Consider the following 27977-nt stretch of genomic DNA (forward strand, 5'->3'; position numbering starts at 1 on the left):
ATGGCGCTAGAGCGGGCGCTGCAGGCGGCGCGGCAGGGCGACGTGGAGGCTCTGCGGGGGCTGCGGGCGGCGGGGCTGCTCCGGCCGGGGCTGCGGGACGCGCTCGGAGCCTCTCCCGCTCACCACGCCGCCCGCGCCGGCCGCCTCGCCTGTCTTCGGTACCTGGCGGCCGAGGCCGCTCTCCGCGGCGACGCGCGGGCGCGCAACGGAGCCACGCCGGCTCACGACGCCGCCGCCACCGGCAACCTCGCCTGTCTCCAGTGGCTGCTCACGCAGGGAGGCTGCGGCGTGCAGGTGCGAGCTGCGAGCGGCCGCGGGCCGGGGAGGGGGCGCGGGACTCGACGGGGCGGGCTCGGCGGGAGCGCGGGACGGGCGGCGGGGCCCCGGGGGGCGGGACGGCTGCCCCCGCCCCTGCGGCACCTCCGGCCCCGGGGAGGATCCCGGCGGGGCACCGGAGAGCCCAGAGTCGTCTCGACGCACCCCGAAGACCGCCACGGTGCGCTGCTAAGCTCAGGCGGAGCGGAGCCTCCCGCTCAGCTACCGCAGCCCCCAGAGTGGGTGAAGCCCGCGCCGAGAGGCAGTAGAGGCCCCAGAGCCGCTGCGCTGCGGGGCAGAGCAGAGATCGGCGCCCCGAAGGGCGTCCGCGGAGCCGGAGCTCCACAGCCGCGGTCCGGCAGGGGAAGCAACGTTTCCGGCCGCGTGGGTCTGCGTGAAGGGCTCTGCCCACGGCGTCAAGGTCACGCACAGACTGCCGAGAGCGGACAGCCACGCGCAGCCTCTGCGCTGCTCGACGGCGGAGGGCCTCGTCCTGCGTGCGGGTGGGAGCTGCCTGCGCGGCACTCGGGGCGGCAGATCCGCCACACGCAGGACAAAGCCACGCAGCCCCGAGGAGGGGACGGTGGCTGGGGTGGGTGTCCGGGCGCTGTGACCCGGGGGCACCGGTCCCTTCTCGGGCTTATACAACCGGAGCGAGCCCCGGGGCAGATAAGCAGCTTGCCCCGGGCTGGCTGAGAGGTAACAACATGTGACGAGGAGGAGGAGGAGGGGTGAGAGAGGTGATTAAGCAGGAAGGAAGGACGGGTTCAGCACGGTTCGGCGCCGTTCTGGCCCGAGGCCAGCTCAGCTCTGTGCCCCGCGGAGCGAGGAGGGCAGCGGGGCCGGGGCAGCAGCGAGCCCCGCGGCAAAACAAGCGGGGCTTTGTGCAGCGCCGGGCTGCTAAACCGCTGCTGAGGCCCCCGGGGAAGCGGCACGCTTACGGCCCCGGGATCCTCTGCCGTCCTTTCCAGGGCCATCCTCTCGTGATCTGCAGGGCTGCATATGAAGCCTCTCAGCCCCCCAGCCCCACACGCTCTCCCTCGCTGGAGGTGCAGAGCTGTCCCGAATGCCAACGGCCTCTCCCCTTCCTCCCGCAGGACACAGACAACTCCGGTGCCACTATCCTACATCTCGCAGCCCGATTCGGTCACCACGAGGTGATCGAGTGGCTCCTCCGCTTCGGAGGCAGCGATCCTACGGCAGCCACAGACACAGGAGCGCTGCCGGTCCATTATGCTGCGGCCAAAGGGGATTTCCCTTCCCTGCGACTTCTCTTAGGACACTGCCCAAGGTAACGGCCCCTGCTGCCCTTGGGAGGCTGGGGGGCAGAGCTGAGAGCTCGGCAGCGCAGGGAGGATTCAGGCTTTGGGGCGGCCCCGCTGCCACCCCCCCACCTCGGCTGCTGGGCAGGGCGCCAGCGTTGGGAGCCGGCCACATCCACCCCCTGCTGCACAGCTCCAAGGGCAACGCGGCAGCATTATCACCTGGGCACACAGCTGCGCTTCCTTTATCACCCGCAGAAAAAGGGCGAGGAGGAGCGCAGCGAGCGCTGACAGAAATATTGCCCGCGGCACGGAGCGCGGTTTGTTCCCTGCGCTCGTGGCGCGGGGCGATAACACAGCCGCCTTTGTCCACCTCCGTTATGTAAATAGATTAAGCTGCCCGCGGAGGAGAGGCGACCTTTCCCGCTGCCTCCAGGAGCGCAGGGCCGGGCACCGCTGGACGCCGCGGCTGCACGATGCCCGGCACCGCCGCGGCCCCGCACGCTGCCCTCACCCCCTGCGCAGCCCTCCCCGAGGCCGTGCCCGGGGATGCAGCGCAGCGCCCCGTGCTGAGCCACCCCGGGCTCACGATGCGATTACGCGGCCCTAATCTCATTTCCCACGGTGGGCAGAGGCTCTATAAATAACCGAGGCCCCGGCTGAGGGGGGGGGCGTGGGGACGTGCAGCCCTGCCACACCGCGCTGGGCTCAGGGGCACGAGGGACCCGTGCTGCCCCCAGCCCCGCTCCCGCCTTCCTCTCGCGCAGGACCCCAGCCCACAGAGCACCGCCCCCAGCAGCGCTCTCCTGACCTGTAGGCAGCTCCTCCAGCAAGGCTGCCCTGCCCTTTGTCTCCTTGCCCCAGGTGTGCTGGCGCAGTGGAGGCACCTGTGCCGTCCCGTGCCCAGATGAGTCAACCCTCCCCACCCCAGGCCCTGTTCCCTCACAGCTCCGTGCCGTTCTCTTGCAGAGCGCTCTTAGCAGCAGCCCTTTTGCACTGAGTTTCACGTTCCTGCTGGGGTTAATCTGCTGCCAGCTGCCTTCCCCTGCCGAGGTGGCCCCTGAATTATTTACTGCTCGCCCTGTGCCTCGGAGCAGGCTCTGTTACAGCTGTGAAATTCAATCCTGGGGTGCCGTGGGATGTGGATGCAGTTCGGGTGGGCGCGTGCTGGGCTCTGCAGCACCAGTGTGGAGGCTGTGTGGCGTTCCCAGCACTGCCGTGGGCAGCTTGTGGTTCCCAGCCCACTGCAGCTTGGCCACCTGTGGGTTCCCAGCAGCTGGTCCCAAAGCAGGCAGCAATGCAGGGTGGTGGCCATCTGGCACAGCACTCCCTGCTGCCAGCCGGCACTCACCAGAATGGATTAACCTCCCCTCGTAACTGGGAAATGGCGATTAGAGATTGGGAACGTAACAAGTGCACCCACACCACATGGCTACACCACCTCTCAGAGGTTCTGCTGAACCCCCAGGCCTGTCCCCAGTGCAGTGCTCAGCAGGACAGCATGGCACGGCATGGCACAGCATGGGGCCGGTGCCGGCTGGGACCGTCTCACGGTTACAGGGATCAATTATTAAAGGCCCGCGATCTGTGTGATAACAGAGTGGAGTATTTGTTGCTCTTCCTTTTTTAAATATTCAACAGGTTTTGTGGAGCACTCAAAAAATCCAGCTTCCTGCACAGCAGGGCTGCAGGATTTGGGATGCGGGGTGGGGAATGTGGGATGGGGGATTCAGGCCATGGAGTGTCAAGGGCCACCCAACGGGAAGGGGATGCGATGCCCAGCAGTGGGGCTGGGCAGTGCCATCGCACAGTTCCACCCTTCCCCACTGGCTGCAGGTGCCTAAGCTGCTTACTTAAAAATACTGCTAGATTGCAGTGTCCAAAAACAGCCAAAGGAATGCGATTAGCCCGAGCTTATTGACTTAGTGACCTCCCGCAGCAGCAGCCGTGTCTGTGTGGGGCTGCAGGGTGGAGGGTCCCAGCACTGCCCTGCCTGCTCTGTGCTGTGCGTGTCCCCAGACGCGTGACTTCATGTCCCCGCACATCCACGTGTCCCTCGTGTCCTACACATCCTCTGTGACCACGCGTCCTCGTACAGAACCCCTGTGCCCCCATAACTGTGAATCCCACACTCCTGTGCTCTGTGGCCACACGACCCCAGTGCCCCAAGTGTCCCGGTGCCGGCTGTGCTCCCATCGGAGGGGCTGCAGGCACCCGGCACTGTGCTCTGCTTGCAGCACGCTCAGTGCCCAGACCAAGACCGGTGCCACCCCTCTGTACCTCGCCTGCCAGGAGGGCCACCTCGAGATCATCCAATACTTGGTGAAGGACTGCGGGGCCGACCCCCACGTACGGGCCAACGACGGCATGACCCCACTGCATGCTGCAGCCCAGATGGGCCACAACACCGTCATCGTCTGGCTGGTAAGTGCTGCCTGGACACGGCACGGTGGCGCAGAGCGGTATGGCACGGCATGGCACGGCACCCCTGCGCTCCACAGATGAGCTTCACGACAGTGAGCCTGTCGGAGCGGGATGACGACGGAGCCACGGCCATGCACTTTGCTGCCAGCCGCGGCCACGCCAAGGTGCTGAGCTGGCTGCTGCTGCACGGTGGTGAGATCACGGCAGACGGATGGGGCGGCACGCCGCTGCACGACGCTGCTGAGAATGGCGAGCTGGAGGTGGGTGCTGGCAAGTGGGGGGGCACAGGGGTAGGAGGCACTGCGCCAGCCCTGTCTTGTGCCCCCTCTTCCAGTGCTGCCAGATCCTGGTGGTGAACGGCGCTGACCTCAGCATCCGCGACCAGGATGGCTACACGGCGGCCGACCTCGCCGATTACAATGGCCACATCCACTGCGCCAAGTACCTGCGCACCGTGGAGAACATGGTACCATGGCGTGCTAGGATGTGGGACAAGAGCACAGGGGGTGTGGGGGCCGTGCGGGACCTGGGTGCGGCTGTCTGACCACTCTCTGTGCCGCAGAGCATGGAGCACCGTGTGCTGTCACGAGACCCCTCGGCAGATGGGGAGTGCCGTCAGCCTGACTCGGGCATGTCATCACCCAACACCACGGCATCGGTGCCCCAGGCGCGCTTCGAGGTTGGCTCCCCCGCCAGCACCCTCTCCAACTACGACTCCTGCAACTCCAGCCAGTCCAGCACCGGGGAGAAAAGGGGCGGCCCCCACACGGCCCCTGCAGCCCGTGAGTGCCTGGGGCAGGGTTCAGGGGGGACATGGGCTGAGCTGTGCTGTGACACCCCCTCCCCCCCGCAGGGGTCCCGGAGCCGGCACTCACAGACATGCAGGCTTACATGGACATGCTGAACCCCGAGACGCGGCCACGGGGCAGAGGACTGGCGAGCGAGGGTCCCCCACCGCCACCCCCCAGTTTCCCTCCACCGCCACCCCCCCCTGCAACCCGGCCCCCTCCCCCACCCCCCGGCTACCCTGCGCCCGCACCGCCCGTTGCCCCCGACACCGCCGACATCTACGTGCGGGCCAAGAACAACCTGCGGCACGTGGAGAGCCAGGCGCTGCGCAGAGAGGTACGGCCCCCATAGCTCAGGGGGGACGAGCCACCGATGGGCTGTGAGAACCGCTAACTGCAGGGGAGTGTGGCAAGCTGGGGCCAACGGTGCCCCAACATCGCTGTGGCAGCGGGTGGCTCTGATGCCCTGGCTGTGCCAGCTCAGCATGCCGCACCGTGTGGGCAGCATGTGCCGAGCCCACGTGGTGCCACCGACGCAGCGTCCCTGGGCGAGCTGGGCGTGGGTGGCTGTGCGGAAGCGTGGGGTGCAGCAGCAGCTGTAACCTGAGTGCCCGGCTCCGGTGTCACCTGCGCCGCAGGTGTCGGGTGGCATTGCTGGTGCTGCCAGGAGCTGAGAGGGCTCAGCGGGACGCACAGGTAAGAGGGGTGCAGCCGCCCAGGGCGGGGGGGTGCAGGGTGCGGGGGGCTCAGGGTCCTCTGGCCTTGGACAGCAGCACCAGGCTGGGGGTGGGGGCCCAGAGCACGGCCACGGGTCCTGGTGCACAGCGGCGGGCAGATTGGGGGCTCGGTATCACAGTGTGTACCAGCTCTGCTCTGGGCTCGGCTCCCTATCGTGCTCCCCACAGGATTCATTAGAAGAACCGGGGCTAATGAGCAGCCCTACCTGGGGCTAATAATTGGGGCTGCCCATGGGGTGTAGGTGAGCCCGGGTACAGCCGGTGCCGAGTGCGTGAGTGCCGCTCGGTCCTGCAGCACCAACCCTTGTACCTTCCCATGGGGCTGGGGCCGTGGCTGCTGGGGCCAGAGCCAGGCTTGGCTCAGCGCCCGGTGGAGCAGGAAGCGCCGAGCTGGCACTTGTTGAGGTAGTTGAGGCTGCAGGCTGCACGGAGCAGCCGGGCTTGCCATGCAAACGCCTTGGGTGGAGGTGGCACGCAGGGAAATGCAAATAGTGGGGCCCTGAGAGCAGAGTGTGGGGCGTGGGATGCAGGACACAGTGGGACCCTTCGCCCAGCAGCAGACACAGAACTGTGCCACACGGCACGGCCTGCAAAGTCCCGGAGGTATGCAGAGGGGTGAGCTGAGGCCATGCTGCCTTAATAGTGACATTGACTGCCAGGTTTGCAGCGGGGCTCCAGGCCACAGGGATAAGCTCCAGCTCCTGGCTAATCCGCGGGGCCAGGACACGGCACTCTGTTCCCAGGGGGTTATCCCAGGGGAAGCTCAGCTGGGCCGTTGGGCACAGGGTCACGGTGCCAGGCACCCACGGGGCCCACCGCCGGCCCATGGCGCACACCCGGCCTCTGCCCCACGGCCATTCCGGGGTCTCGCCTTGCGCACCGCTCAGCTGCGCTCCCTTTGCAGCTGGTGTCGCGTGAGGGCAGCCCCGAGGGCCTGCGCCGGGCCGACTCCACGCGGCGGTCACGGAACTTCAGCAAGCAGCCGAGCACAGGTGACTACTACAAGCACCTGGGGCCCAGCGCGGCAGAGCTGCCCGGCCCGCGCAGGATGGCGCACAGCGAGGAGGTGAGCGCGGCCCCGGAGCTGCGTGCGTCGCGGCGCCCCAACCCTACGTCATCCCTGCCCGCGCTCTTCCAGAGCTCTCTGTTGCCTGCGGACGCCATGCACAATGGGGGCCCGGTGGAGAGCAAGCCTGGCACCGAGCTGCCGCCTCCACCACCGCCTCCGCCGCTGCCCGACGCCGCCTGCCCGCCGCCCCCTCCGCCTCCGCCGCCCGCTGGCCCTCGCCGCTCGTCCTCTTCCACTGGAAGTAAGTCGGGGCTCTGGGCACCGCGCTGCTGGGATCGTGGCTCTGCCTCCCGGCCGCCCTCGCGCTTCTCCTCACACCACGTTGCGCTCCGCGCGGCGCGGCTCCTGATGGTCTCTCTGTCCTTCTCTCCTCCGGTCTCGGCGCGGGGGCTCCCACGCCTGCCCGCCCCCACTTGCTCTCACTGCTGGCTGCTTCTCTTCTCTCTTGTCTTGTGGTGGCCAAATCCTTCCTCTGCTACACGCGCTGTGCCGCCTCTCTTCTTCTCCCCCTAGAAGGAAAAGCTTTGAGACAGATGAAGAGTAAGTACTGCAGCTTGTTGCTCTTTGCTGGGAGCAGGGCACCTCAGTGGGGCAGCCTGGCATCGCGGCAGCGCTCACACGTGGTGCTGTGGGCACGCGACCTCTCCCAGCACCGATGGCCACAAGGGCGAGCTCCCTGCAGCCCAACATGGAGCAACCCAGCCAACGTGTCCCAGGCCACGAGGGCGACGTGCTGTGCAATGCCAAGCCGGGGCCCTGCGCTGACACGGCTCTGGCTGGGGCAGGAACGGAGCGTGGGGCCGACAGGGTTGGCAGGGCCCCGTGCCCCCTGCGGCCCCCACGGCCCTGTGCACAGAAAGCCTTTGTTTGCGCTCAGCCGGCCGGCATTACCTCGCCACGTGAGCACACCGGCCGCTCCCCCGCCGCTGATTGCAGCGCGCTGGTTGGCAGCAGCTCAGCGCCTGCTTTATTAGCGCTGGCTCCCGGGGGTTGGGGGGCTCAGCGGCACTGGATGGCATTGCGAGCGCCCGGCTGTGCCCGCAGCACCAACAGGCATCCGGGCCCCGGCGCTACGCGGCCGAGCGGGCGAGCAGGGGGCGGCGGGGAAGGGGCTCTGCCTTGGTGCGGCATCATGGGCCGTTAGGGACGCACGCATGGCTGGCACGGACGGTGGGTGCTCGCAGGGCACGGTGCTGGCCTCCGGCTGCTGGGGCACTGCAGGGGGTTGCAGGGTAGCACAGGGCTGTCCTACCGTGCTGCTGCCGGCAGCCGTACTGTTCGTGCGGTCACAGCGCTGCAGCACGGTGCCACGGGGCTGTGCTTGCAGGCAGTGCTCAGGGCTGGGAATGCTCCGGGGAGTTGGATGCTGGGTGCTGGTCTGATGGGGTCCTACAGGCTTCTGGCTGACACAGCCACGGGCAGGGGCTGGCAGCAGCAGGGCCTGCGCTGCCCACTGCCTTCCTTCACCAGGCACCAAGTCGTTCAACATGATGTCCCCCACCGGCGACAACTCGGAGCTCCTGGCTGAAATCAAGGCCGGGAAGAGCCTGAAGCCAACTCCACAGAGCAAAGGCTTCACCACCGTATTCTCTGGCAGCGGGCAGGCAGGGGCCAACGTAGGTGGCAGGGGGCAGAGGGACGTGTTGCGGGTGCCCCAAAACCTGTGGGGTCGGGTGGGGGCACAGCAAGCACTCATTTCCTCCTTCCCTTCACAGGCTGACTCACCAGCATCCTCCCCATCGCCCACCAGGACTCCCACCCCACCAGCCACCCCTGAGGCCGGGGGGCCACCGCGCTGCATGGCGGGGGGCTCGCCAGAGCCAGTGCTTAATGGGAGCTCACCAGTGCCAGGGCCGGGGGCCGTGGCCCCACCAGATGTGGAAGCTCTGGTGCCAAGCCACGATGAGCAGGGCCGGCCCATCCCTGAGTGGAAGCGGCAGGTGATGGTGCGCAAGCTGCAGCTCCGCATGCAGGAGGAAGAGGAGCAGCGGCGTAAGGTAGGGGGGCCTTGCTGTGGGGTCCCGCGAGCTGTGTGCAGTGAGAACAGCCCAGGACCTGGCTCGTGGACATGGTGTGGAACCACATCGCTCTGGCTCCTGTGCTGGGATGGCCTCAGCCCTGCTGCATGCAGGAGATGGCCTCACCATGTGTGCCGTGGGTGCCATGCACCCTGCCTGGCTACAAACCCATTCCGGAGCACTCATCCCGTGTGGTTATTGCTGGTGCATGGTCCTGGCTCCCTGCTGGACCCTGGCACTGGGGGGTTGGCATGTGCAGGGCTGTGGGGTGCATCCTCAGGAGCTGTTTTGCCCTTTTTCCTGCCCTAGCTGGAGCCTGGGAACGTCTCGCCCCCCCCGTGCTGGCGCTACTCCGCTGCCCACGGGGGCATGCTGGGACCCTTTGGGCAGCTCATGACGGAGGAGGACATTCTCCGCATTGAGAGGCAAATTGAAAACCTACAGGTGATGCATAAGGTGCAGACAGTGGAGACAGAGCTGGAGCAGCTGGAGGAAGAGCTGCAGCAGCTCTTGCCGCTCTCGGCCGCTCTGGCCCCCGAGCGCTTTTCCCTAGATCCCCGGCGCCTGCAGGGCCGTGCTGAGGACCTGCCCGCCTGGTGCAGCAAGACTTCCGCGCTGCTGAGGAGCATGGCCATGCTGCTGGCTGCCCTAGGAGGCCGCGAGAGCTCTGGGGCAGGGGGAGCAGCGAGCAGCACCGTGCCGCAGAGGCCCCCCCCTGCTGCTGCCAGCACCCAGCAGGATGCCCGGCACGAGATCCTGCGCTGCGGTGTCTCAGTGCGCAGCCTGAAGGCCAACTACGAGGGGCTGGTGGGAGCCCCTGTGCCCCACGCCAGGGTCACCAAGAGAAAGCGATCGCTGCCCACCGGTGTGCTGATGGATGGCTGCACCCGTGAGCCCGTCCTGGAGGAGGACTATGGGGATGAGGATGTGGATGGCACGCTGCGACGGAGCCGCCCGGTGCAGACAGAGCTGAGCTGCCTGCAGGAGCGCATCGATGCGCACAAGGAGCGTGCTGTGTCCCTCTTCCTGGAGCACTGGAAAAAATGGGCGCTGGCAGAGGCACCGGGCTCACAAACCCATGGGGACGAGCGGCTGCGGCGGCTCTGGAAGCAGCGGCAGGCAGTGGCAAGGCTGCTGGCGCGCTGGAGGAGTGTGGCCCACCGTGTGCCGGGGCGGCAGATCAGGCGGCTGAGCCGTGCTGAAGTGCTCTACTGGCCCGAGCACTTCTTGCCCCACGTGCGAGGCTCGCCCATGCCCTACGACAGCCTCTCACTGGACCTCTTCATGCTGGGCTACTTCCAGCTGCTGGAGATGAACCTCAGTCCCGAGGAGCGGCGCTTCCGGCACCTGCTGTGCTATGAGATGTTTGACCGCCTGAGCACCCACAGCTGGGAGTGCATCCGGCGCTTCCACCGTGCCGCACTGGAGCGGGTTGAGGCTGGCCACCGCTGCTGGCTCGATGGCTTTGAGGACCTCAAGCAGGAGTTCTTTGGGGACAGCCCCACCAACACAGTGGCAGCAGTGGGATCGAGCCCTGTGCCTCCCTGTCCAGCAGCCACAGCCCGGGGCACGCAGGAGCCAGCCCAGCTGGTCTCAGAGCTGGGAGAGTTCAGCGATGAGGACATCTGCCGCTACATCGACCGCAGCTTCTCCTTTTGGAAGGAGAAGGAAGCAGAGATGTTTGATATCTGAGCCGAACAGGGTGCTGCGGCGGCAGGGCTGTGGTGAAGGCGCGGGGCTGCTGAGCACAGAGCTGGGCATGCAGCTGGGTGCAGGCAGCAGCAGGAACCAGTGCACTGCACGGCTCGGCTGCCCTGCTGCTCTCGTGGCGGCAGGGCTGCGGGTCGGCTCTGAGGACTGCCGGGTTTGGCCTTGTGCCGTGAAGTCCCAAGTGCCCAGACCTCTCGAGGGTCCCGTGGCCGGCTGTGTGTTGAGGTTGCTGTGTGCCACTTGCTGTGGCTGTGTGTTGTGCTTGGAGCGCTGCTCCCCTATGGTGTGGTTTGCAGTGCTGGGGCAGCGTGGGCCCCTACGTGTCCGTGCAATAAAGCTGTGTGTGCTGTGAAGGGCTCAGCGCTCCGCACGGTCCTTGGTCACGCGTGCTCCCCGTGCCGGGGTAACATAGACAGCAGAGGGGACCAGGACAGCAGGACCCACCTGGTGCCGTGCCCATAGCGCCATAGAGCTGCATCCCACCAGTGCCGTGCTGCCTCGTGCCTGTGCTCCCTGTAGCTGCGTGCCCGGGGGTGATGTCCGTGGGAGGGCTGCTGCCCAGAAGCCGGCACGTCCCTGCTTCTCTTGTGGAGCCCGGCTGTGCTCCTGGGGCTGGCTGTAACGCGCCTCTTTGTTGCAGGAGAAGGAGGAGGAGGCACGCCTGGCCAGCATGCCGGCCTGGAGGAGGGACATCCTGCGCAAGAAGCTGGAGGAGGAGAGGTGAGCGGGGCAGGTGGGGGCTGTTTGTGCCGGGTAGCTGCCCCTGGCCCCACACTAATGGTGTCTCATCCCTTTGCCTTTGCAGAGAGCAGAAGCGGTGAGTGCCATGCGTCCCCTCTCCTGGCGGGTGGGTGGGTGTGCTTGGGGGGCTTAGAGACCCGCGGCGCCCTGACCCCTCTGCTGCTGAGCAGGAAAGAGCAAGAGAAGCAGAAGCGAGAGGAGGAGGAGAAGGAAAAGGAGCAGTCAGAAAAGCTAAGGACTCTTGGGTACGATGAGACAAAGCTGGCGCCCTGGCAGCGGCAGATCATCCTCAAGAAAGGGGACATAGCGAAGCACTAGCCCCGCTCCCTGCAGCAGCGTCACGCCCCGCGCTGCCCCCGGCTCTTAGCGGTGGGACGAGGCTCCGCTCCGCGCCCGGTGCCCGCCGGGACGCACGCGCCCTCCTCCCGCCGCCAACGGCCCCCGGCGCTCCCACCTCACCCGCCCCGCAGGAGCGCCCGCTGCCACCGCCCAGGTTCTCGTAGCCCCATCCCGCTGCCCCCGCCTGCTGCCCCCGACGCTGCCGTTCACAGAACGGGGCCCTGGAGCCGCGCTGCACGGGGGCTGCCGTGCAATCGGCGCGCGCTGCGTGCTCCCCGCGCTCCTTCCCTCCGCCTCCGGAGCCGCTAGAGGGAGGCTTCCGGCCCGCGTCTGACCCAGACCCTCCGCGTTTTTCGGCAATTAAAACAATAAATCCCCTCCTGCGGTGCCCCTCGCCTTCCTGGGGCTGCCCGCAATGCCCCTCCTGCCCTCCTGTGGTGCCTGTGCTGTGCTGTGCTCTGCCACCCGAGTGCCATCCCCGATGGTGCTTCCATCCGTGGTGCTCCCATCCAGGAGCCCAGTTGGCCCCACTTCTGTGCTGTGGGGCCAGCAGCAGCCCCAGAAGAAGGGCCAGGTGCGAAGGGGTGGAGAACACAGTGCTTTATTGGGGCAGGGGCAGGCCCACCCATGTGCACCAGCTGGGCGGCCTCGAGAACTATCCCATGGGTTTGCAGCGGGCTCGGTGCCTGCTCGTCCTGCGAGCAGCACGGGATCCCGAGAGCAGGAGGACATAAATAGGGGGGGTGAGTGGCCCAGAAGGGGAGTTCTGCTCTGCTCCTGCAGCCTGAGCCAGCAGTCCAGATAACTGACATAAAATGTCTACACAGCATAAGTAACAATACTTAGGGGTAGGGCACTCTGTGTGCCGGATCCGCTCGCTTTGCTGAGGGGGCACAGTGCAGCCAGGAGGGCTGTGGGGCAGCCGCTGGGGCTGTGTCACCACACTGCAGACATGAAATCAGGGTCCCAATGCCAGGCTCTGGCGCAGTGTCTCAGCGCAGCCCGACAGGTCCATGTGCTCCAGGGCGGCGAAGATGCGGTCAAGTGTGGCACTGGTCTGCTGGCACCAGCGCTTCAGCATCTCGTACTGCCGGTCGCGGAACGGGGCCACCTCCATCTCCACCAGCTCAATCTCGGTGTCCCGCAGCTCCAGCACCCGCATGAACTCCTTCCAGCGCCGCACCGGCACCGCGTTGATGACAGCGTAGAGCTGGCTGCCCTGCAGCAGGGCACAGCGCTGGGGGCTGCTGAGTGGTGGGGCCGGGCTGTGCGCTGTGCTGGGCACCGAGGGCTCTGTGGTGCCGTTGGGCAATGCTGCTCTGCTGGGTTGTTGGTGCAGCAAGGCCGAGGACTCGGAGCTCCTCCTCACCATGCTGGAGCCAGGCTCCCACACCTGTCCGGAGAGTTTGGCCAGGTCCAGTGCAGACCGCCCGACCGTGGCTGGTAGCCACCCACCCCACCGCAGGCACTCACCTGGCACTGCATCACTTCTGTTGCTGCAGCCCTCTGGGTGACGGGGTGCATACAGGCTGTGGGGCCAGAGCAGTCCCAGGGTGAGACTGTAGGTAGAGAGCTGGCTGCTGGGGTCTCCATCTGGAGCCGCTTCCGCTTGTGGTAGATGGCAAGGGCACCCAGGAAGAGGGGCCCGGTCAGACCCAGCAGGATGTACTCCAGCCCCGAGCCTGCAAGGAAGTAGTGCTGTCCCCTGGTTGCTCCCCACCCCACTGCCCTCACCCCAAGCCTCACCACCTCACACACCTGGGGCACGGTGGCCGCACACCCGCTGGCACTCCTCGCCGCATGTCTCTGGGGTGCTCCTGCAAGAAGAGGGATGGTGGGAACTGTGCCTGTTGCCAGCACACCCCCCCCGGGAGCTGCTTACATGCGGCACGGGCGGCACTCGCTGCCCTCGGCATAGAAGTCGGGCTTGCAGCTCCCACACTGTGCGTCTTGCCTGTCTGAGCCTGGGGAGAGGGTGCATGTCAGGCCAGTGGAGGCCCTGCAGGTGGCATCCCATGGGCTGGGTGGAAACACTCACAGGGCTGCAGAAGCAACTTCCCAGGGCAGGTCTTGCACTTCTTGCAGGAGAAGTCACTGCAGGAATCATCCTTGTTTTGGCACTCACGGAAGTGGCCAGACTCACAGCCACAGGCGATGTTGCTGGTGGCTGAGCAGTTGCTCACCACAGTCTGGAAAGCTGCAGAGGCAGGCGGTGAGCAGGGCAGCACAAGCACAGCGTGGCACAGCGTGGCACAATATAGTACAGTGTGGCACAGCACACTGCCGACTCACTTTGATGGTCACACGTATAGCAAGCATCGCACTTGGGGCGGGTGTTGGGGTGGGAGAGAAAGGTGCCAGTGGGACAGGCTACACAGACGTTGTCGTTTCCGTGGCTCGTGCAGGGGGTTTGCAGGAATGTCCCTGTGGGCAGCAGAGGGACAATGAGCACGGCCACTGCTGCATGCCCAGGCAGTGCCATGCCACCATGCCCATGGCAAGCGACACACCTGGTGCATGGTGCCTTGCCAGCCGGGCACTTCTCACCTGGGGGACACTGGGTACAGCACCGACCAACTGAACGGATCCAGCTCATCCCGGAGGGGCAGGAGGACTTTATGGTGGACCTCCGAGTGCGGTTGGATGGGAGCACCAGGCCCTGCTGGCTGCGTAGCATGGAACAGTCCTGGCAGCCCGGGGGCTGTGACCCGCTGGCCAGCAGCCACAGCACTGCCAGGAGCACCTGTGGGCAGGGAGAGGGCAGGCTGCAGAGAGCCTGGGTGCAGAGCGGGCATCCCAGGGCAGCAGGGCTGGGCCATCGCACTCACTGGGCTTCCAGCCATGGACAACAGGCACCTGAGCCCCAGCCAAGCCCAATCTGCAGGGTGTTAGGCCAAGCAGATGCCGGTGCCCTGCAGGGCTGGCAGCAGGGCAGAACAGCCAGGGGCAGCCCCGAGCCCACAGCCCCACGGCTGGGAATGCCCCATGGCAGCCCCTGTGCCGGGCTTTCCCCTTGGTCCCTGAGTAATTGCTTTCCTGACCTCAGCATAGGGCACACACTGTGTGGGCACACGGGTCGTCCTGCTGGGCTCAGGCAGACCAGCGTTGCCCACAGGAGCTCAGACCTCCAGATGCCATCAGCCAGCCCAGTGCTCAGCCCCACACAGTGCAGTTCAGGGCACGGGAGGGTTAACGCCTCCCTCCACTTTCCTCCGTTTTTATCTGCCTCGCAGATGAGGCGATTTCCTCCTTGAGAGGAAACCATGCCCAGCTCACGCTGTCCCCGATGCTATCACACTTCATGCGTGCGTCCCAAAGTAGGTCACTGCTCCCCCGCCACCCCGCAGGGCGCTGGCTGCTGAGTGCAGGGGAGCTCTGGGGGGAGCACAGGGGGTGCCTGCCTCACTCCACCACCCGCAGCCCGGCTGGGGTCCCGGAGCCGCACACGGCGCTGTGATGCGAGCAGCGTTTGCTCGGCCACGGCAGGCAGGAAGCCAGGGGATTCCTTGCCGGGGGCTGGATTTCCCAGCCGAGATCACCCCGATTACAAGGACTGAATCATTTTCTATTAAACCCGCCGCCGCCGGACTGGAAACCATGCCCAGGCTGCGCCATTTGCATAACGCTGCGATCGCATCAGGGCGGCCGCACCACAACAAGGAGCCCAGCAGCCAGCGGCACGTCTGAGTCAGCGCACAGCCCTGCCGGGCACGAGCACCCCGCGGCGGGGCCCGACCTGCACGCGTGTGCCGCCCCGTCCCCGCGCCCGGTGGGCAGCTGCTGCGCGGCACCGGTTACGCAGCGGGGCCTCCGCTTCCTGTGCCGCTCAAGCGCCGCCCCTACCCGTAACGCGGTTCTGTCTGCAGCCTCTGCTCCTGGCCCCGCAAGGCTGGAGCACCACCTACTCAGCCAGCCCGCTGCCACCGTCTGCCACCGTGCTTGGGGCTGCAACGGCATCCCTGACCCGCGCTCGCAGGCTCTCAGCGCAGCCTGGCCACGGTGCTGTGGCTGCGCTCACGCTGCCGGTGACTGCGCTGTGCCCTCAGCACCCGTGGCCATGCCTAGCCCTGGGGCTGTGCCATACCCGTGCTTCCCATAAGCGCGCTGTGCCTGTGGTCCCCACGGCCGTACCATACCTATCACCCCTGCGACCATATCCCACCCACAGCCCCACTGCTGTGCCCTGGCTCAGGCTGCGGGAGGGCAGATTGCAGCCTCCAGGTGTTCAGCACAGCTCAGACAGTGAGCGCTTTCGTGGGACGTGGGCCCCTCAGCAAGTTGCCGAGTGCATCTCTCACCCCTTCCACTGAAACCACCCACAGCCACCACCTGCTCTGGGCACCCAGGGCCACACCAGCCTAGCCAGCAGGCCCCCAGCCCTCCCACACTCACCGAGGCCACCCCTGGGCAGCGGTGCTTCATCCTTGCAGCCGGCACAGCTGGGTCATGCCGTGTGGCAATGGTGGGCACAACTGAGCATGAGGTTCCCGGTGCTGGGGAGATTCAGTATAGGGTTCCCCCACGCCCCATTGCTGCTGCACGACCTGTGATGAATGAGCACCAGCCCTCCCCAAGCAGGCTTTTATATGTGACCACAGCAGGAGGAAATGCTTTTTTGGAAATGAGACCAGAGGGTTCGAAAGCACATGACAGGAACACTGCGCAGTAGAGACCTGTGCCAGCCCAACATGTCCCTCCCATTCCCCCCAGCAGCACAGACACAGCCCAGAGGGGGGACACAGCATCCTCTGCTTTGCTAGGCAGAGCTGCACCCTGACCCAAACCCCCAAGCTGGGGTACAGAGCTGGGGCTGGCTCCATGAGCGTTGCATGGCATCTGCTCCACATCCACTCCTCTTCACCCCACGGTGCCTGGCTGTTGCCCGAAGGAGAGGCGAGGCAGGCGCAGCATGCACACAGCAAGGTTTATTGCTTGGCTGGACCGCACCGCAGCCAGCACAGGTGCCACGGCCAGTACATGCCCACAGTGCAGCCACCGCCCCCTCCCAGTGCCAGCAGGCAGCACTGCTACAGGGACAGCCTGAAGCTCAATAAATACACACTCTGCAGTGGCATCCCACTCCGGTGTGGGCTGTGTCAACAGGCAGTAGCTCCCCACCAGCCCAGCACAGGACGGCACCCAGCTCTCGGCCACCGCAGCTCCCACGCTCCTACTCCCTGGCCACCAAACCATGCCCTGGCCAGACCCTGTGGCCACTGCTAGCCCCAGCTCAGCCCTGTCCCCTCGTCTCGCCACCCCCCGCCTCCCGCCCCACATGCCAGCAGCCCTGTGCTGCCCACCCCGCAGCCATCTCACACCTTCCCCACTCCCCGCTGCCGACGTCGCCATCCCTCCTCCTCGCATGGAGCTGCTGAGCCCATGGCCTCCCCAGGCGCAGCCCCATGACCACACAGTGCGCCATGTCCAGCCCCACACAGACACCCCTGGGTAGCAATGGGCAGCCCGGTGCTGCCCTGCAGGAATGCATCCTCCCAGATGGGACTGCTCTGTGTCCCCCACGTGTGACATCCTGGCACAAGCTGGTGGGTGCCCGCTCTGCCCAGCCCCGACGTTACGCTACGGTTAGAAGCAGGAAGAGCTCTTGGAGCAGCCGCACGTCCATCCTCATCCTCACTGCCCCGGCAGCTCTCAGACCTCCCTGCAGGGCACAACAAAGAAAGAGGCTTGGTCAGCGTGGGGCCTGGCACATGACATGTAGAGGGGATGGGCTGCACATACGAGGCCGTCAGCGTGGAGTTGAGGAGCAGCGTGGTCCGTATTCGGTAGAGCTGTGCCAGCGTCAGCTTGCGGTGCTGCGCCGAGGAGGAGTCTGAGAGCGTGCGGTGGGCAGGGGGCTGAGGGCTGTGGCTGGGCTGGCCCACAGTGGGTACATGGGGCTCCATGGGCTCCTCCGGCTCTGAGAGCTCTGAAGTGGAGTCACCACTACTGCTGCTGCTGGCACCGGGGGCCAGGAGCTCCGGGGAATGGCTAGTCCGCTGGAGCAGTGGGGGAGCAGGAGGGGCCATGCATAGGTCAGAGAGGCTCCGGCTCTGGTTGAGCGGGGTAGGGGGTCCGGCCAGCAGTTGAAGCAGGCTGGCCTCTGACTTGGACTTGAGCACTCGGGCCTTGCAGGGCAGGAGCTGCACGGGCGTCCGACGGCGCAGCCGGGGCGAGGGGGGCTGTGGGGCCAGGGCTTCTGGCCCCTCCTCAGCCCCTACGTCCTGCTGCCGGGGAAAGTCCCGTGGTGAGGCAGGTGAGAGTGTGCCGTAGGCGCTGTCGATGGACGCCGAGCAGAAGCTGCCAGGCTGCGCGGTGGCGCTGGGGGGCAGGGGCAGGCTGCCAGAGGGCAGCTCGTGGGTTGGGGTGCTGCCAGAGGTGCCGGTGGCGGTGCTGACGGAGGTACTGGTGCTGACAGAGGTGCTGTCTGACGGTGAACCAAACGGCCCCACGTCTGAGTCTGGGGAGGAGAGCTCATCGCCGCCGTCCACCACCACCACTGAGATGGTCTCGGTGGAGCCGTCCGAGGGGCTGCGGAAGAGGGGAAGGTGAGGAGGAGGCTGCGCCGCAGACGTGGTCACAGTGCCCCTGTCCCACTCATACCACTGCTGGGAGTCCAGGCTGGTGCTGCTGCGGCGCAGCACTGTGGGCGAGCTGGCGGTCGAGGTGCTGCTCTCACCATCCTCCTCATCTTCCTCCTCCTCCTGCAGGCGCCGGCACTGCCCACGCTGCTGCTCCTGCAGCCGCAGCCGCTGCAGCAGGTTCTGGGAATGGCAGGTGTCAGGGATCTGTGGGCACGAGACCCCCACGGCCCCCCCACGCGGTGTCTTCACCTGTGCATTGTGCAGCGCCTCGACCCAGCTGCGGCACAGCGACTGCCCACTGGCCTGGAAGGTGTAGGCAGCCACGGCGCTGCCAAACTCATTCAGGTAGATGAGGAGGAAGGAGCCTGTGGATGAGGAGCTGTGAGGCTTGGACTTCCAATGTTTTCCTAGGGTGCAACCCCTCCCCCCTGGTGCCACTCACCCGGGTCCTTCAGCTCCCGGCAGATGACTTTGTCCACCAGCAAGGGCTGTCGGATCACCTTGGTGCGCTCAGCCTTCTTGACGGGCTTGGTGATGAGGAAGAGGTCGGTGAAGAGGAAGCAGTAGACGTCCATCTGTGGAGGTGAGAGCAGGGCCATGGGTGCCAGCCCACACACGAGGGATGAGCTCCCCATGCCCCCCATCCTCACCTTGCTGTCTTTACCTTCCCGCATCTTCAGGCTGCCTTCGAGCAGAAGCTGCCGGGTGTCATCTGGGGAGGTGCCGGGCATGGGGGCCGTCAGGTCCAGCCGCAGGAACTCCTTCAGCAGCTGCAGGGAGCCAGGGAGGTCAGCACAGGTCAGGACACAGCACAGCACTGCAGCCGTGCTGTGCCCAGCCTACCTTGTCCACCTCGTCCGTGCTGCCCTCCACCACCTCATAGGCATCGATGCGGCTGAGGATGGCGGCCAGGCGCTGCTGCTCCTGCCGCTGCCGCATCCGCGAGTTGACGTGGTTGATGAAGTGCTCCACAGAGCCGATCTGCAGCACAGGCACAGGGGTGAGAGGCTGGGCTGCCCACCTGCCCGCGTCCCCACGCCGTGCCCCTTACCATGGTGAGGATGGCATCACGGGTGCGCGCATCGTCCGTCTTCTTCAGCACGGACTTGAGGAGCAGTGGGTACTTGGTGAGGCGCTGGTGCGGCTTCACCAGCATGTCGCTGAGCTTCAGGCGGCTGCACTGCTTGTGCTTCTCGGCCCACTGCAACATGCAGATGTCAGCTCCAGCCTCAGCCCCGGCCCCAGCCCCGCTGCGCCCCCCTCACCGTCACATAGGCACGGAAGAGCTCGCTGTCGCGCAGCAGATTGCGCATGTACTCCATGCAGCCCTCCTCCTCCATGCAGTACTGGATATAGGGCTTGAAGAGCGTTCCAAACTGCGGGCAATGCAGAGGTGTCACTGCAGGGCACAGCCTGGCACAGTCCATGGTGCAGCACAGGGTTGGCACTCACCGTCTTGAAGCCCTTGAGGAAGTCCATGGGGTCAAGCAGCACCTTGGTCCGGCGGGCCTTGTCCAGCACCGGGGCCATGACGCTGCTCCACAGGCTGCGGTGCAGCTGGATGATCTCCCCAATATTGCCAAACAGACGCTCAGCATCCACCTACGGGGGGAGGCGGGGAGTCGCCGTGGGTCACATCCCCATGCACCCACCATGCTGGGGGACCCCTGCTATGCACCACACTGCTGTTCCCCCAGACCCCACAGCACAGCCCCAAATACGCAGCGCACTCACCTCACACAGCAGCCCTGACTCCTGAAGGTTCAGCAGGCAACAGAGGAAGAGCTGTGGAGACAGAGCAGGAGCTCATGGGGCAGGAGCCATGGTATGGGGGACACCTGTGGCTGAGGAACATGGGCCATGGGCACTCACATCAGTGATGACCTTTAGCTTTCGGATGTAGGTGGCCTCAGTGTGCAGCAGCTCCCAGATGGCTTCCTGCTGGTGGCACTGCCGGCGCGTCAGGGCCTGCAGGGCCAAGCGTCAGTGTTTCACCATCCAAGGAGTGCGGCCAGCACCGCCATCAACCCCAGCCCTACCTCCGTGCCCTCAATGATTTGCTGCCAGCTGTCCTCTAGCACCAGGCTGCTGTCGTCCCCATCCTCCTCCCAGGAGTCCTGGTCGAAGCGGAGCTGCGGTGGTAGTTTGGGCAGCCCAAAGCTGCTGTAGGTGTGCAGCTTGCTTTCCAGCTGCTCCATCTTGTCCACCTCCTGCTGGAAGGCATGAGCAGATGGGCTGGGGACAGTGGCAGAATACCACAGTTCTGCTGGCCCTGCGCACGGATCTGGGGCACAGCCATGCAGGACCTCATCCCACCACCACCCCAGCATAGCACCATGACTCCCACACCCCTCCCCTGCCCACCTACCCGCCCAAAGGGGCCAGTGCTGGTGCTGGAGCTGAAGAAGCCACTGAAGCGGCTGGCAGCACGGTTCTTCCAGGTGTCGGTGCCATTGGTGGGCAGAGAGCCACTGCCATGCAGGGATGGCTCAGGGCTGGGGATGCTGGCGTCCCCCAGGAACTCCGTCATGTTCTTCCGCCGCCTGCCCGGAGCCTGCATGGGTACAATGAGTGCCGCAGGTCAGCACCAGCCCTGCTCACTTCACAGCGCAGGGACAGCCCCCGAAAGCCACGCTCTGCCCCTGCTGATGTGTCCCCCACACCCCATAGCCGATCCCTTTCTAGGGTGTGCAGAGCCAGGCCCCCACGGGACATGAGCTCGCTGCGCCCGCACCCGCACTGACCTGCGTACCTGCATCCTGCATACAGGGGGCCAAGTGCCCCGGTCCTGTGCCCACACCCCGCGGCAGAGGGGCTCTGTGGCTCAGCGCATCCCACAGGGTGCAGCACCCCGAGCCCCTCACCGCCCAGCCGTGCTCTGAACTTGAACCGCAGAGCCAGGCAGCTCTGGCTGTGCTCCTCCGAACAAAAGGAGGTGGGGCCAGCGCAGAAAACCTAATTTCCCTCCTCGCCAGATAAGCTAAACAGACCCGAACAATTCGCTGGCAAAGATCAAAGCCCACCATCCCGCAGCGGAGCTGGGTCCTGGCCACACAGCACCCGCCTGCCCAGGCACTCGGCTCACGCCATACTCATGCATCCCCACAGCCCCGTGCCAAGGCCACACCACGACATGGCTGCTGCCCTCTCCTCACCTGGTACAAAGAGCAGCATGGCCGTTGCGTGGCACAGAGACCTACTGTCCCCGAGCCATGACAGCCCGGTGAGCCCTGCAGAATCTCTACTTTGCCCCAGCACAGCCCCACAGCTCACCATGCCACGGTGTCTCCAGGCGCCCTGGCCCACGCTGGCCCTGCTGCCCTGGTTTGGCTCTGCTCCCACCTGCCCTCGGGGACCCGGCTGTGGAGGTGGCCCTGTGACCGCCATCCCTTCTGCCCCACTAGCGCAGTGCCGGTCCCACTGCCAGGCATCGTACTGCCGGATGCGGGCAGCCACCAGCCCCGACCACACAGCCAGCTTGGTGCACTCGGGGGCTTCTGGCTCAGAGAGCTAAGAGCTGCTGTCCCCACGCTGGGATCCTCAGAGCCAAATTCTGGGGAGCGGGAGCTGTGTGGCCACACGAGCGTGGCATCTGCTCCCACGGGGAGTGGCAGCAGATCTGGCCCCACAGCTTATCTGGGTCCACAGGGCAGGACTGAGGCTGCACACAGCAGCTGACAGGTGCCAAGGTGAGGAGGGACAGTGGCCACATCCTGGCCAGGAGTGCCAGCCTCACCGCCATGGGGCCCTGGGGCGTGGAGCTTTGCTTTGCTCAGGTACCAGCCCATACGTGGCACAGCTGCAGGGCTGCCAGCTGAGCTGCCACGCCTGGTGCAGGGCACTGCCCACGCTGCAGTGTGGCACTGCTGGCACAGCACAGCACTGCTGGGGGCTGAGCCTGTTCTCAAGGCTTCCAGGGGCTTTGCACCTCCATTGCATGAGGCCAACCAGGAGATGCCCTACTGCTCTGGTGTGCCCCCACCTTTCCAGATACACAAGACGCAGAGTGCTGCGGGTACTCACCAGGATGTCAGCGCCCTCCCTACGGCCCGGTCCTGGCTCCAGCCCTGTCCCAAGGAGTGCAGCGGTGCTGGCGGGGCGCAGGATGGGCAGGCTGGCTGAGCGTGCATCCCGTGCCGCCTGCTCCACCTTCAGCTCGTCCCCAGGCTTGGCTACGGGAGCACAGAGCTGTCAGAGCCCCCAGCCCCGTGGTGCCTGTTTTGGCCTTATATTTGCCCCCCTCCACACCTTTCACCCGCAGGTAGTGTCCCCCGAAGCGGTACGCCTCAAACTGGAGGGACAGTGGTGTGTTGGACTGGTCCAGGTAGATGTCCACCTTGCTGTGCTCAATCGCCCTCCTCTCAAAGACCGGCAGCAGCACGTCCCTGTGGGATACCATCCCTATGGGTCCTGTGGGGTCTGTGTGCCCATCAGGGCTGTGCCTGGCACAGGCAGCTCACCCCAGGGACTTCTTCTTCATGGCCGGCACGATCTCTGCCTCGATATCAACATTCAGGTCGAATTTGAGGGTGAAGCACTCCTTGCTGGGGTCCTGCAGGAGACACACAGCTCACAAAGGGCTCCCACCCATCTTGGATGTGGCCACAGCATAACCCCACAGCAGAGCCCCATAGAGGGGATGGTGTCTTACATCCGTGTGCCTGCGCCGAGCCTTCTTCTTGGGCAGCTTCAGTGCCGAGCTTCTCCTGTCCCTGCAGGCATGGGCAGAGTGAGCCAGGTGTCCTGCAGGGTCTGCTGGCAACACGGAGACACCCACTCTGTCCCACCAACTGCAGAAAGGGCTGGGACGTGCACTCACCCCCTCCCGTCCGCTGGTCCCTCATCGTCATCCTCCATGTCGGAGGCAGGGCTGGTGCGCGGCGGGCACGAGCGTGTAGACACGTTGCGAGCCAGGATGGAGCCTGTCAATGAGCATTGGGGCCAGGCTGTGCTGAACCCACTGGCCCTGCTGTGTCCCACCAAGGGCCCAGGGTGCAGCCAGCCTGGCTTACCTGGTGGGGACAGGTCGAAGCGGATGTGCCCATCGAAGTGCATGGTGTCGTGCAGGTGCCCGTCGCAGGCCTCACACAGGCTGAGCGGGCTGCTGCGGTTCAGCTGCTGGCACTCGGCATGATGGCATACCTGTGGGGTGCAGCTGTGGGCTGGGACAGAGCAGCAGCGAGACCCCCTCGCCCCCGTGGGCTGTGCTGAGCCCCCTCCCCATCACCACTGCACTGCACAGAGACCCTCAGAGCCTTGGAACTGCAGCAGAAGGGCTGCACACAGCTGGGCATGGAGGGAGAGAGGGCACTGGAGGCACTGGGGGCACCTGGCCCCCACGCGCCCATTCACGATGTCCCATGCTGGGCTGAGGGTGCACCAGGACCTGCTGTGCTCTCAGGGGTCTGCAGGGCCACTCCAGAGCCCTTTTGTGTTTGCAAGATCAGTGTCCCCACAGCAGGACGGAGGAAGCAAGTGTCTGCAGCAAAACAATGCTCGCAAACCGATGCATTTCCTCCGATTGTGAGCCCAGCCTCAGCCTCGGCCGGGCATTCACAGGCATTTATTTTTAAACCCCTGGCCAGCCCCAGCGCGGTGCACAGCCCGTGACCCCCTGCTGGGGGCTGCGCCAGGGGTTGGGGTGCTGCTGGGGGCTGTCAGCCCACACCCGAGGTACGTTCCCATCTGGCAGTGCCCCACGGCCACCCCACGAGCAGAAAGGCTGCGGTGCGGCATCCCGGGAGCGCGGCCCCACTGTGCGGCAGAGGAAGCGCCGGTGCACCCCGAGCCGCCCCCGCTTCCTGCCCTCCTTCCTCCCAGCGCTGCTGAGGTCAATGCTGACGCGGCCCGCCGCCCGCGCTCCCCGATGGGGCCGCTTGCCCCCAGCACCACACTGCTTTCACCGCGCCTCGGCTGCCCCCACCGCAGGGATGCCAAGGGAAACCCAAACCCATAGGCATAGCCCAGGGCTGCAGGGTCGAAGCACCGCAGCCGTACTGCTCACCAACCTGCCCGCCTGCACGTCCCCGCTCGGCCCCATCCAACTGTCCAACACTGGCGATAGCTCCCGGCCGCTTGCTCCCGGTGGTGCTGGCACGAGGCCGCAGCCTGGTGCCACGTGTGTCCCGCGCTGTGTTTACCCAGCAGCTCCACCCGTGCAAACACGGCACGCCACGCCTGCGCCCGCGCTGCACACCTGCCTGCCCGCCTCGCCTCCCCTGATCCCCGCTCTGCCCACACCGCGCTCCCTCCCCAGGCAGGTGCCCGCATCGCTGCCTGCACTGCAGGGTCTGAGGTGCTGGGGGGCTGAGGAAACAGCCCGGCTCTGGAAGGAGCAGGAGAGCAGAGCGTTCCCGAAACCTGCACTGTTTGAAAGGCCACCGCTTCGTTATTTCCTCCCTGATGCTCTCAAAAGGCAGCGGGTGCCTCATTCCAAAAAACAGAGCTCATCTGCTCACCATAAAAGCCTGCGGTGGTGCTGTCAGGCCTCCAGGGCCCAACTACCATCGCTCTTGTTGCTGGAGCAATCGCCCTGCGCTTCCCTTCCCACCGAGGCCGGGAGCATCGCACCGCACGGCTGAGCACTGCACGCCCTCCCCACCAGCACGGCCTCGGCGCACTGAGCAGGAACCCGGCACTCACCAGGAGCAGAGCAGCAGCACGGCACCGGCAGCGAGGACAGCCAGGAGCGAGCCAGCAGGTCGAGGAGCCAGAGATAAGGGGCCCTAAATCCACTCCGGCTTTACATTAGCGATCAACAAGATTAGGAGAGGTGGCATGGGGTGCTTCCAGCCGCGGGCTCTGCTTAATTCCAGAGCCCTGCGCTTTCCAGCCTGATCACGGCGCTCCCGTCCCTCCACATGCCTCAATGGACGCGGGTATGAACGCAGCTGCTCCTGGAGGGGCCCTGTGTAGCTCTGCTGCCAAGCCCCGGTGTGCAGCAGAGCTGCAGCAGAGGTTCCCTCCCTCCTGGGCACAGCCGCGCTGCCTGTGCTGGCTTGCCGAGCGATGCTCCCACCGGGAACAGGACAGACGGGCTCAATGAGATTAGCCTGAATTACGGCAGGTGGGGAAACAGGGAAGCTGCTGCCACGCAGTTAAATCCCAGCCACGCACGAGCCTGCAGGCACACGCGGGCAGCGGGACCACGATGCTGCCGAGGGATGCGTGCCACACGCAGCTCCCACCATGTGGGAAGTGGCTGCAGCCCTTCCCTGCTACCTAGCCACATCCTACCGGCACAGGGCTTTCTGCCCCATGGCTGCCTGCCAGCCAGCTGCACCAACCGGTTCCGCCAGCACCAGAGGCATTGGGAGCCAGGGCGAGCCCATGGGAGCCTCCACCTGCCCAGATCTGCACCAAGACAGCATGCCTGCTGCCTTCCTGATGGCACAGCCCAAGCTGCCAGCACTGCCGGCACCCCATGACCTACCTTAGCTGCCCTCCTCTTGTCGGTACAGTCGGGATTCTGGCAACGCAGCCCCTGCTCCTCTGCTGGGCACTGCTCATCTGCAGGAGAGAGCTGGGGTTAGCGCTGGCTGCACACATGGGGCCCTGCAACCCCACGCAAAACCCTGCCCCACTGCTCTTGCCCCATGGCCCCTGCAGGAAGACAGGTCCCTGACAGTGAGCGCCCAGCTTTTGGACAGAAAGCAGAGAGCAGAAGCTGCCAACCTCCTGCCCCAGTGAGCGGCGGCAGCACCCGGTGATGCACCAAACCTCATGTCCCCATGCCCAGAACCCAGCGCTGTGGCTCCAGCTTCTCCAGCAGAAAAGAGCAGCATGCACCCGCAGCACTGGGACCAGCTGCCTCCTGTTCCCTGCCACAAAGTGCCGGGGCCACTCTGGGCACATGCTGCCCACAGAAGGGTTCCCACAGCTGCCCCAGACACAGGGCTGAGCAAGGCCAGGACTGCCCATGGCTGGGAGAGGGGCTGGGAGCTGCCCCTGGATGGGAACGGCAGCCCTGAGAGCTGCTAGTGATGATGCACAGCGCGCTCCCCAAACTCCCACTGCTGCAAACACAGGAACAGGTCCAAAGCCCCAAACCTGTCGTAATATGGAAATGTATTTCCCGATGGGTAGCAGAGCTGGGATGGCCACAGCAGAGAGCAGGGCCTGGGGGCATCATCCTGCACCCGCTGCCAGGAGAGGCACGGGCCGAGGGCAGTGCCAGGAGTGCTAAATCTGCTCCTCGCCAGTCCCCAAAGGGGCTTACGGTCTGCTTTAAGCTCTAACAGTTAAATCGGCCTTGAGGACAAATCCTATTTTGAAAGCTTTTGTTATGTGTCGTGCCTAATAGTTTAAAAATAACAGACTCCAGGCAGCTCGCGGCACACCGGAGGGCACCAGGGCTGAAGTGAGAGCTCTCCTGTGGGGCAGTGTGGGGGCTGTGCTCACACCGACCCAGGGCACCTCCATGAGGACCCCCTTGGGCACCCCTGGGTGCAGTGCCCCTGGGAGAGAGCCAGGACTGCGGCTGCCGGGGGGCCCCGCTGCCCACACGCCGGCCCCACGCCGCAGCAGCACAATGGGCACTCTGTCCCCACCGCCACCCCACAGCGCCCGCCAGGCTGCTTGGCCCCTCCACCACCATCATTTCACTTGACCTAGTATGAATAATAACAGAAACAAATCAGAAATTCTTTCAGGCTGGCGAAGGGAAGTTTTCCCAACTCACCAAAACCACGAGGACGGTGACAGCAGCCCCCTGCCCCGCCGCCCCACACCAGGTCACGCTGCAAACTGCCATGGCCCTTCCCAAACACCACCACCGGCAGCAGGGGCTCACACACACACACCGGGACCTCACAACCTGCGTGCCAGCTGCGGTGCAACGGGCAGGCAGCTCTCTGGGTGCTCCCCAGCTGCACCGCGGCATCCCTGCTCTCAGCCCTGCCGCAGCCTCCCTGCGCACAGCAGTCCCTCTGTCTCTGTGCAGGGTTTTCGCCACGCCACTGCCCTCCAGCCCCATGACGTACCCGCCAGCTGCTCGCTGATGTCCAGGCTGGAGCTCCAGGAGAAGCGCTCCACTGCCCCGTACTCCATGCCCGCCAGCGCGGGGGGCAGAGCCCCCAGCTCGTACGCACCCCGCTTCTTCCAGTACAGGAACATCGTGCGGCCGCAACGCGGCACCTGCCCTCACCATGGGGCACCCAGGGGGCTGCCTCGGCCGAGCCGTGCCCACACCGGTGGGACTGGCCAGGGGGCCCGGCTCCGGCTTTAAGAGCAGGTCCCGCTCTCCGGACAAGCGCAGCATTCATCCCGTGAGCCGGGAGCGCTGGGGTGGCGGAGGGTGCTGCTGGAGGCTGCCCAATGCCCCGCGCACAGGGCGCACAAAGGGCCTTTCTTCAGCCTCCTACAGACATTGCACAAATTTCACTTTCCGCCGTCTATGAAAGAAATTTCGGCCGGGGAGACAAGACACGCTTGTGATTGAAATAATCGGCATGAAGAGCGCGGCTGTTCGGCAGCTCCGGCAGCACAGGGCCGGGGGGGGAACGCTGCGGGCATTGGGGGCTGAGCGCTGCGGGGAGGACGGGCACAGCAGTGAGGACAGCTCTGGGGGTGGGCACATCGCCCCACGGCACCAGCACAGCTCCGGCTCTGGACCCCCGCCCTGCGCTCAGCACTCGGCTGCAATTCATGCATTGAGATCGTGGCACAACTTTACAGCAGTTCTCTCTGGCTCACACAATGGAATTTTCTCCCTACATCCGAGCTCCTAGCAGGGTCCCGGGTTTGGAACCTGCACACCATTCTGCCCCACGCCCCGCACAGGAGCTCCGGTGGCGGCAGTGCTGAGCTGGGACAGCCAGCAGCCGCGTGCCCCGGCTCCCCGGCGAGGCACAGAAGGTGACAGGCAGGAGCCGGGCCGAGGCTGAGCCCCCCCACCTGACTGCCTTTGGGACGGCCCTGCATCAGCGGCACAGCCCTCCCAGCGCTCCCTCCCGCTCGGCCTCACTACCACAGCTTTGTCTACGTGAAGCCACG

At 65.7% G+C, this 27977-nt stretch overlaps 3 protein-coding genes across 3 annotated transcripts; 1 reads left to right on the forward strand and 2 right to left on the reverse strand.

Annotated features, from left to right (window-relative positions):
- ESPN (espin) lies at positions 1-11382 on the forward strand (the record flags this gene model as incomplete). Its single annotated transcript, XM_079545566.1, has 13 exons — positions 1-294; positions 1413-1606; positions 3815-4001; positions 4079-4261; positions 4336-4467; positions 4564-4783; positions 4879-5126; positions 6431-6836; positions 8066-8211; positions 8311-8592; positions 10964-11043; positions 11129-11140; positions 11235-11382. 13 exons carry the CDS (start codon positions 1-3, stop codon positions 11380-11382), a joined length of 2532 nt encoding a protein of 843 aa, XP_079401692.1.
- A 979-nt stretch (positions 11383-12361) lies between these two features.
- On the reverse strand, positions 12362-15825 carry TNFRSF25 (TNF receptor superfamily member 25; the record flags this gene model as incomplete). Its single annotated transcript, XM_079545423.1, has 8 exons — positions 12362-12796; positions 12877-13085; positions 13162-13220; positions 13286-13367; positions 13442-13600; positions 13696-13827; positions 13951-14146; positions 15796-15825. The coding sequence occupies 8 exons, from the start codon at positions 15823-15825 to the stop codon at positions 12362-12364; spliced, it is 1302 nt and encodes a 433-aa protein (XP_079401549.1).
- Positions 15826-16975: 1150 nt separating this feature from the next.
- PLEKHG5 (pleckstrin homology and RhoGEF domain containing G5) lies at positions 16976-27098 on the reverse strand (the record flags this gene model as incomplete). The annotated part of the gene is made up of 21 exons (XM_079545567.1): positions 16976-17062; positions 17139-17931; positions 18004-18349; positions 18427-18559; positions 18635-18754; positions 18828-18965; positions 19036-19185; positions 19250-19360; positions 19437-19586; positions 19719-19769; positions 19857-19952; positions 20024-20194; positions 20353-20538; positions 22008-22156; positions 22233-22369; positions 22445-22536; positions 22636-22696; positions 22804-22906; positions 22997-23126; positions 25417-25493; positions 26966-27098. The coding sequence occupies 21 exons, from the start codon at positions 27096-27098 to the stop codon at positions 16976-16978; spliced, it is 3414 nt and encodes a 1137-aa protein (XP_079401693.1).
- Between the last annotated feature and the right edge of the window lie 879 nt (positions 27099-27977).

This window comes from Tetrao urogallus, assembly GCF_951394365.1.
Source record: "Tetrao urogallus genome assembly, chromosome: 21".
Lineage (NCBI taxonomy): Eukaryota > Metazoa > Chordata > Aves > Galliformes > Phasianidae > Tetrao > Tetrao urogallus.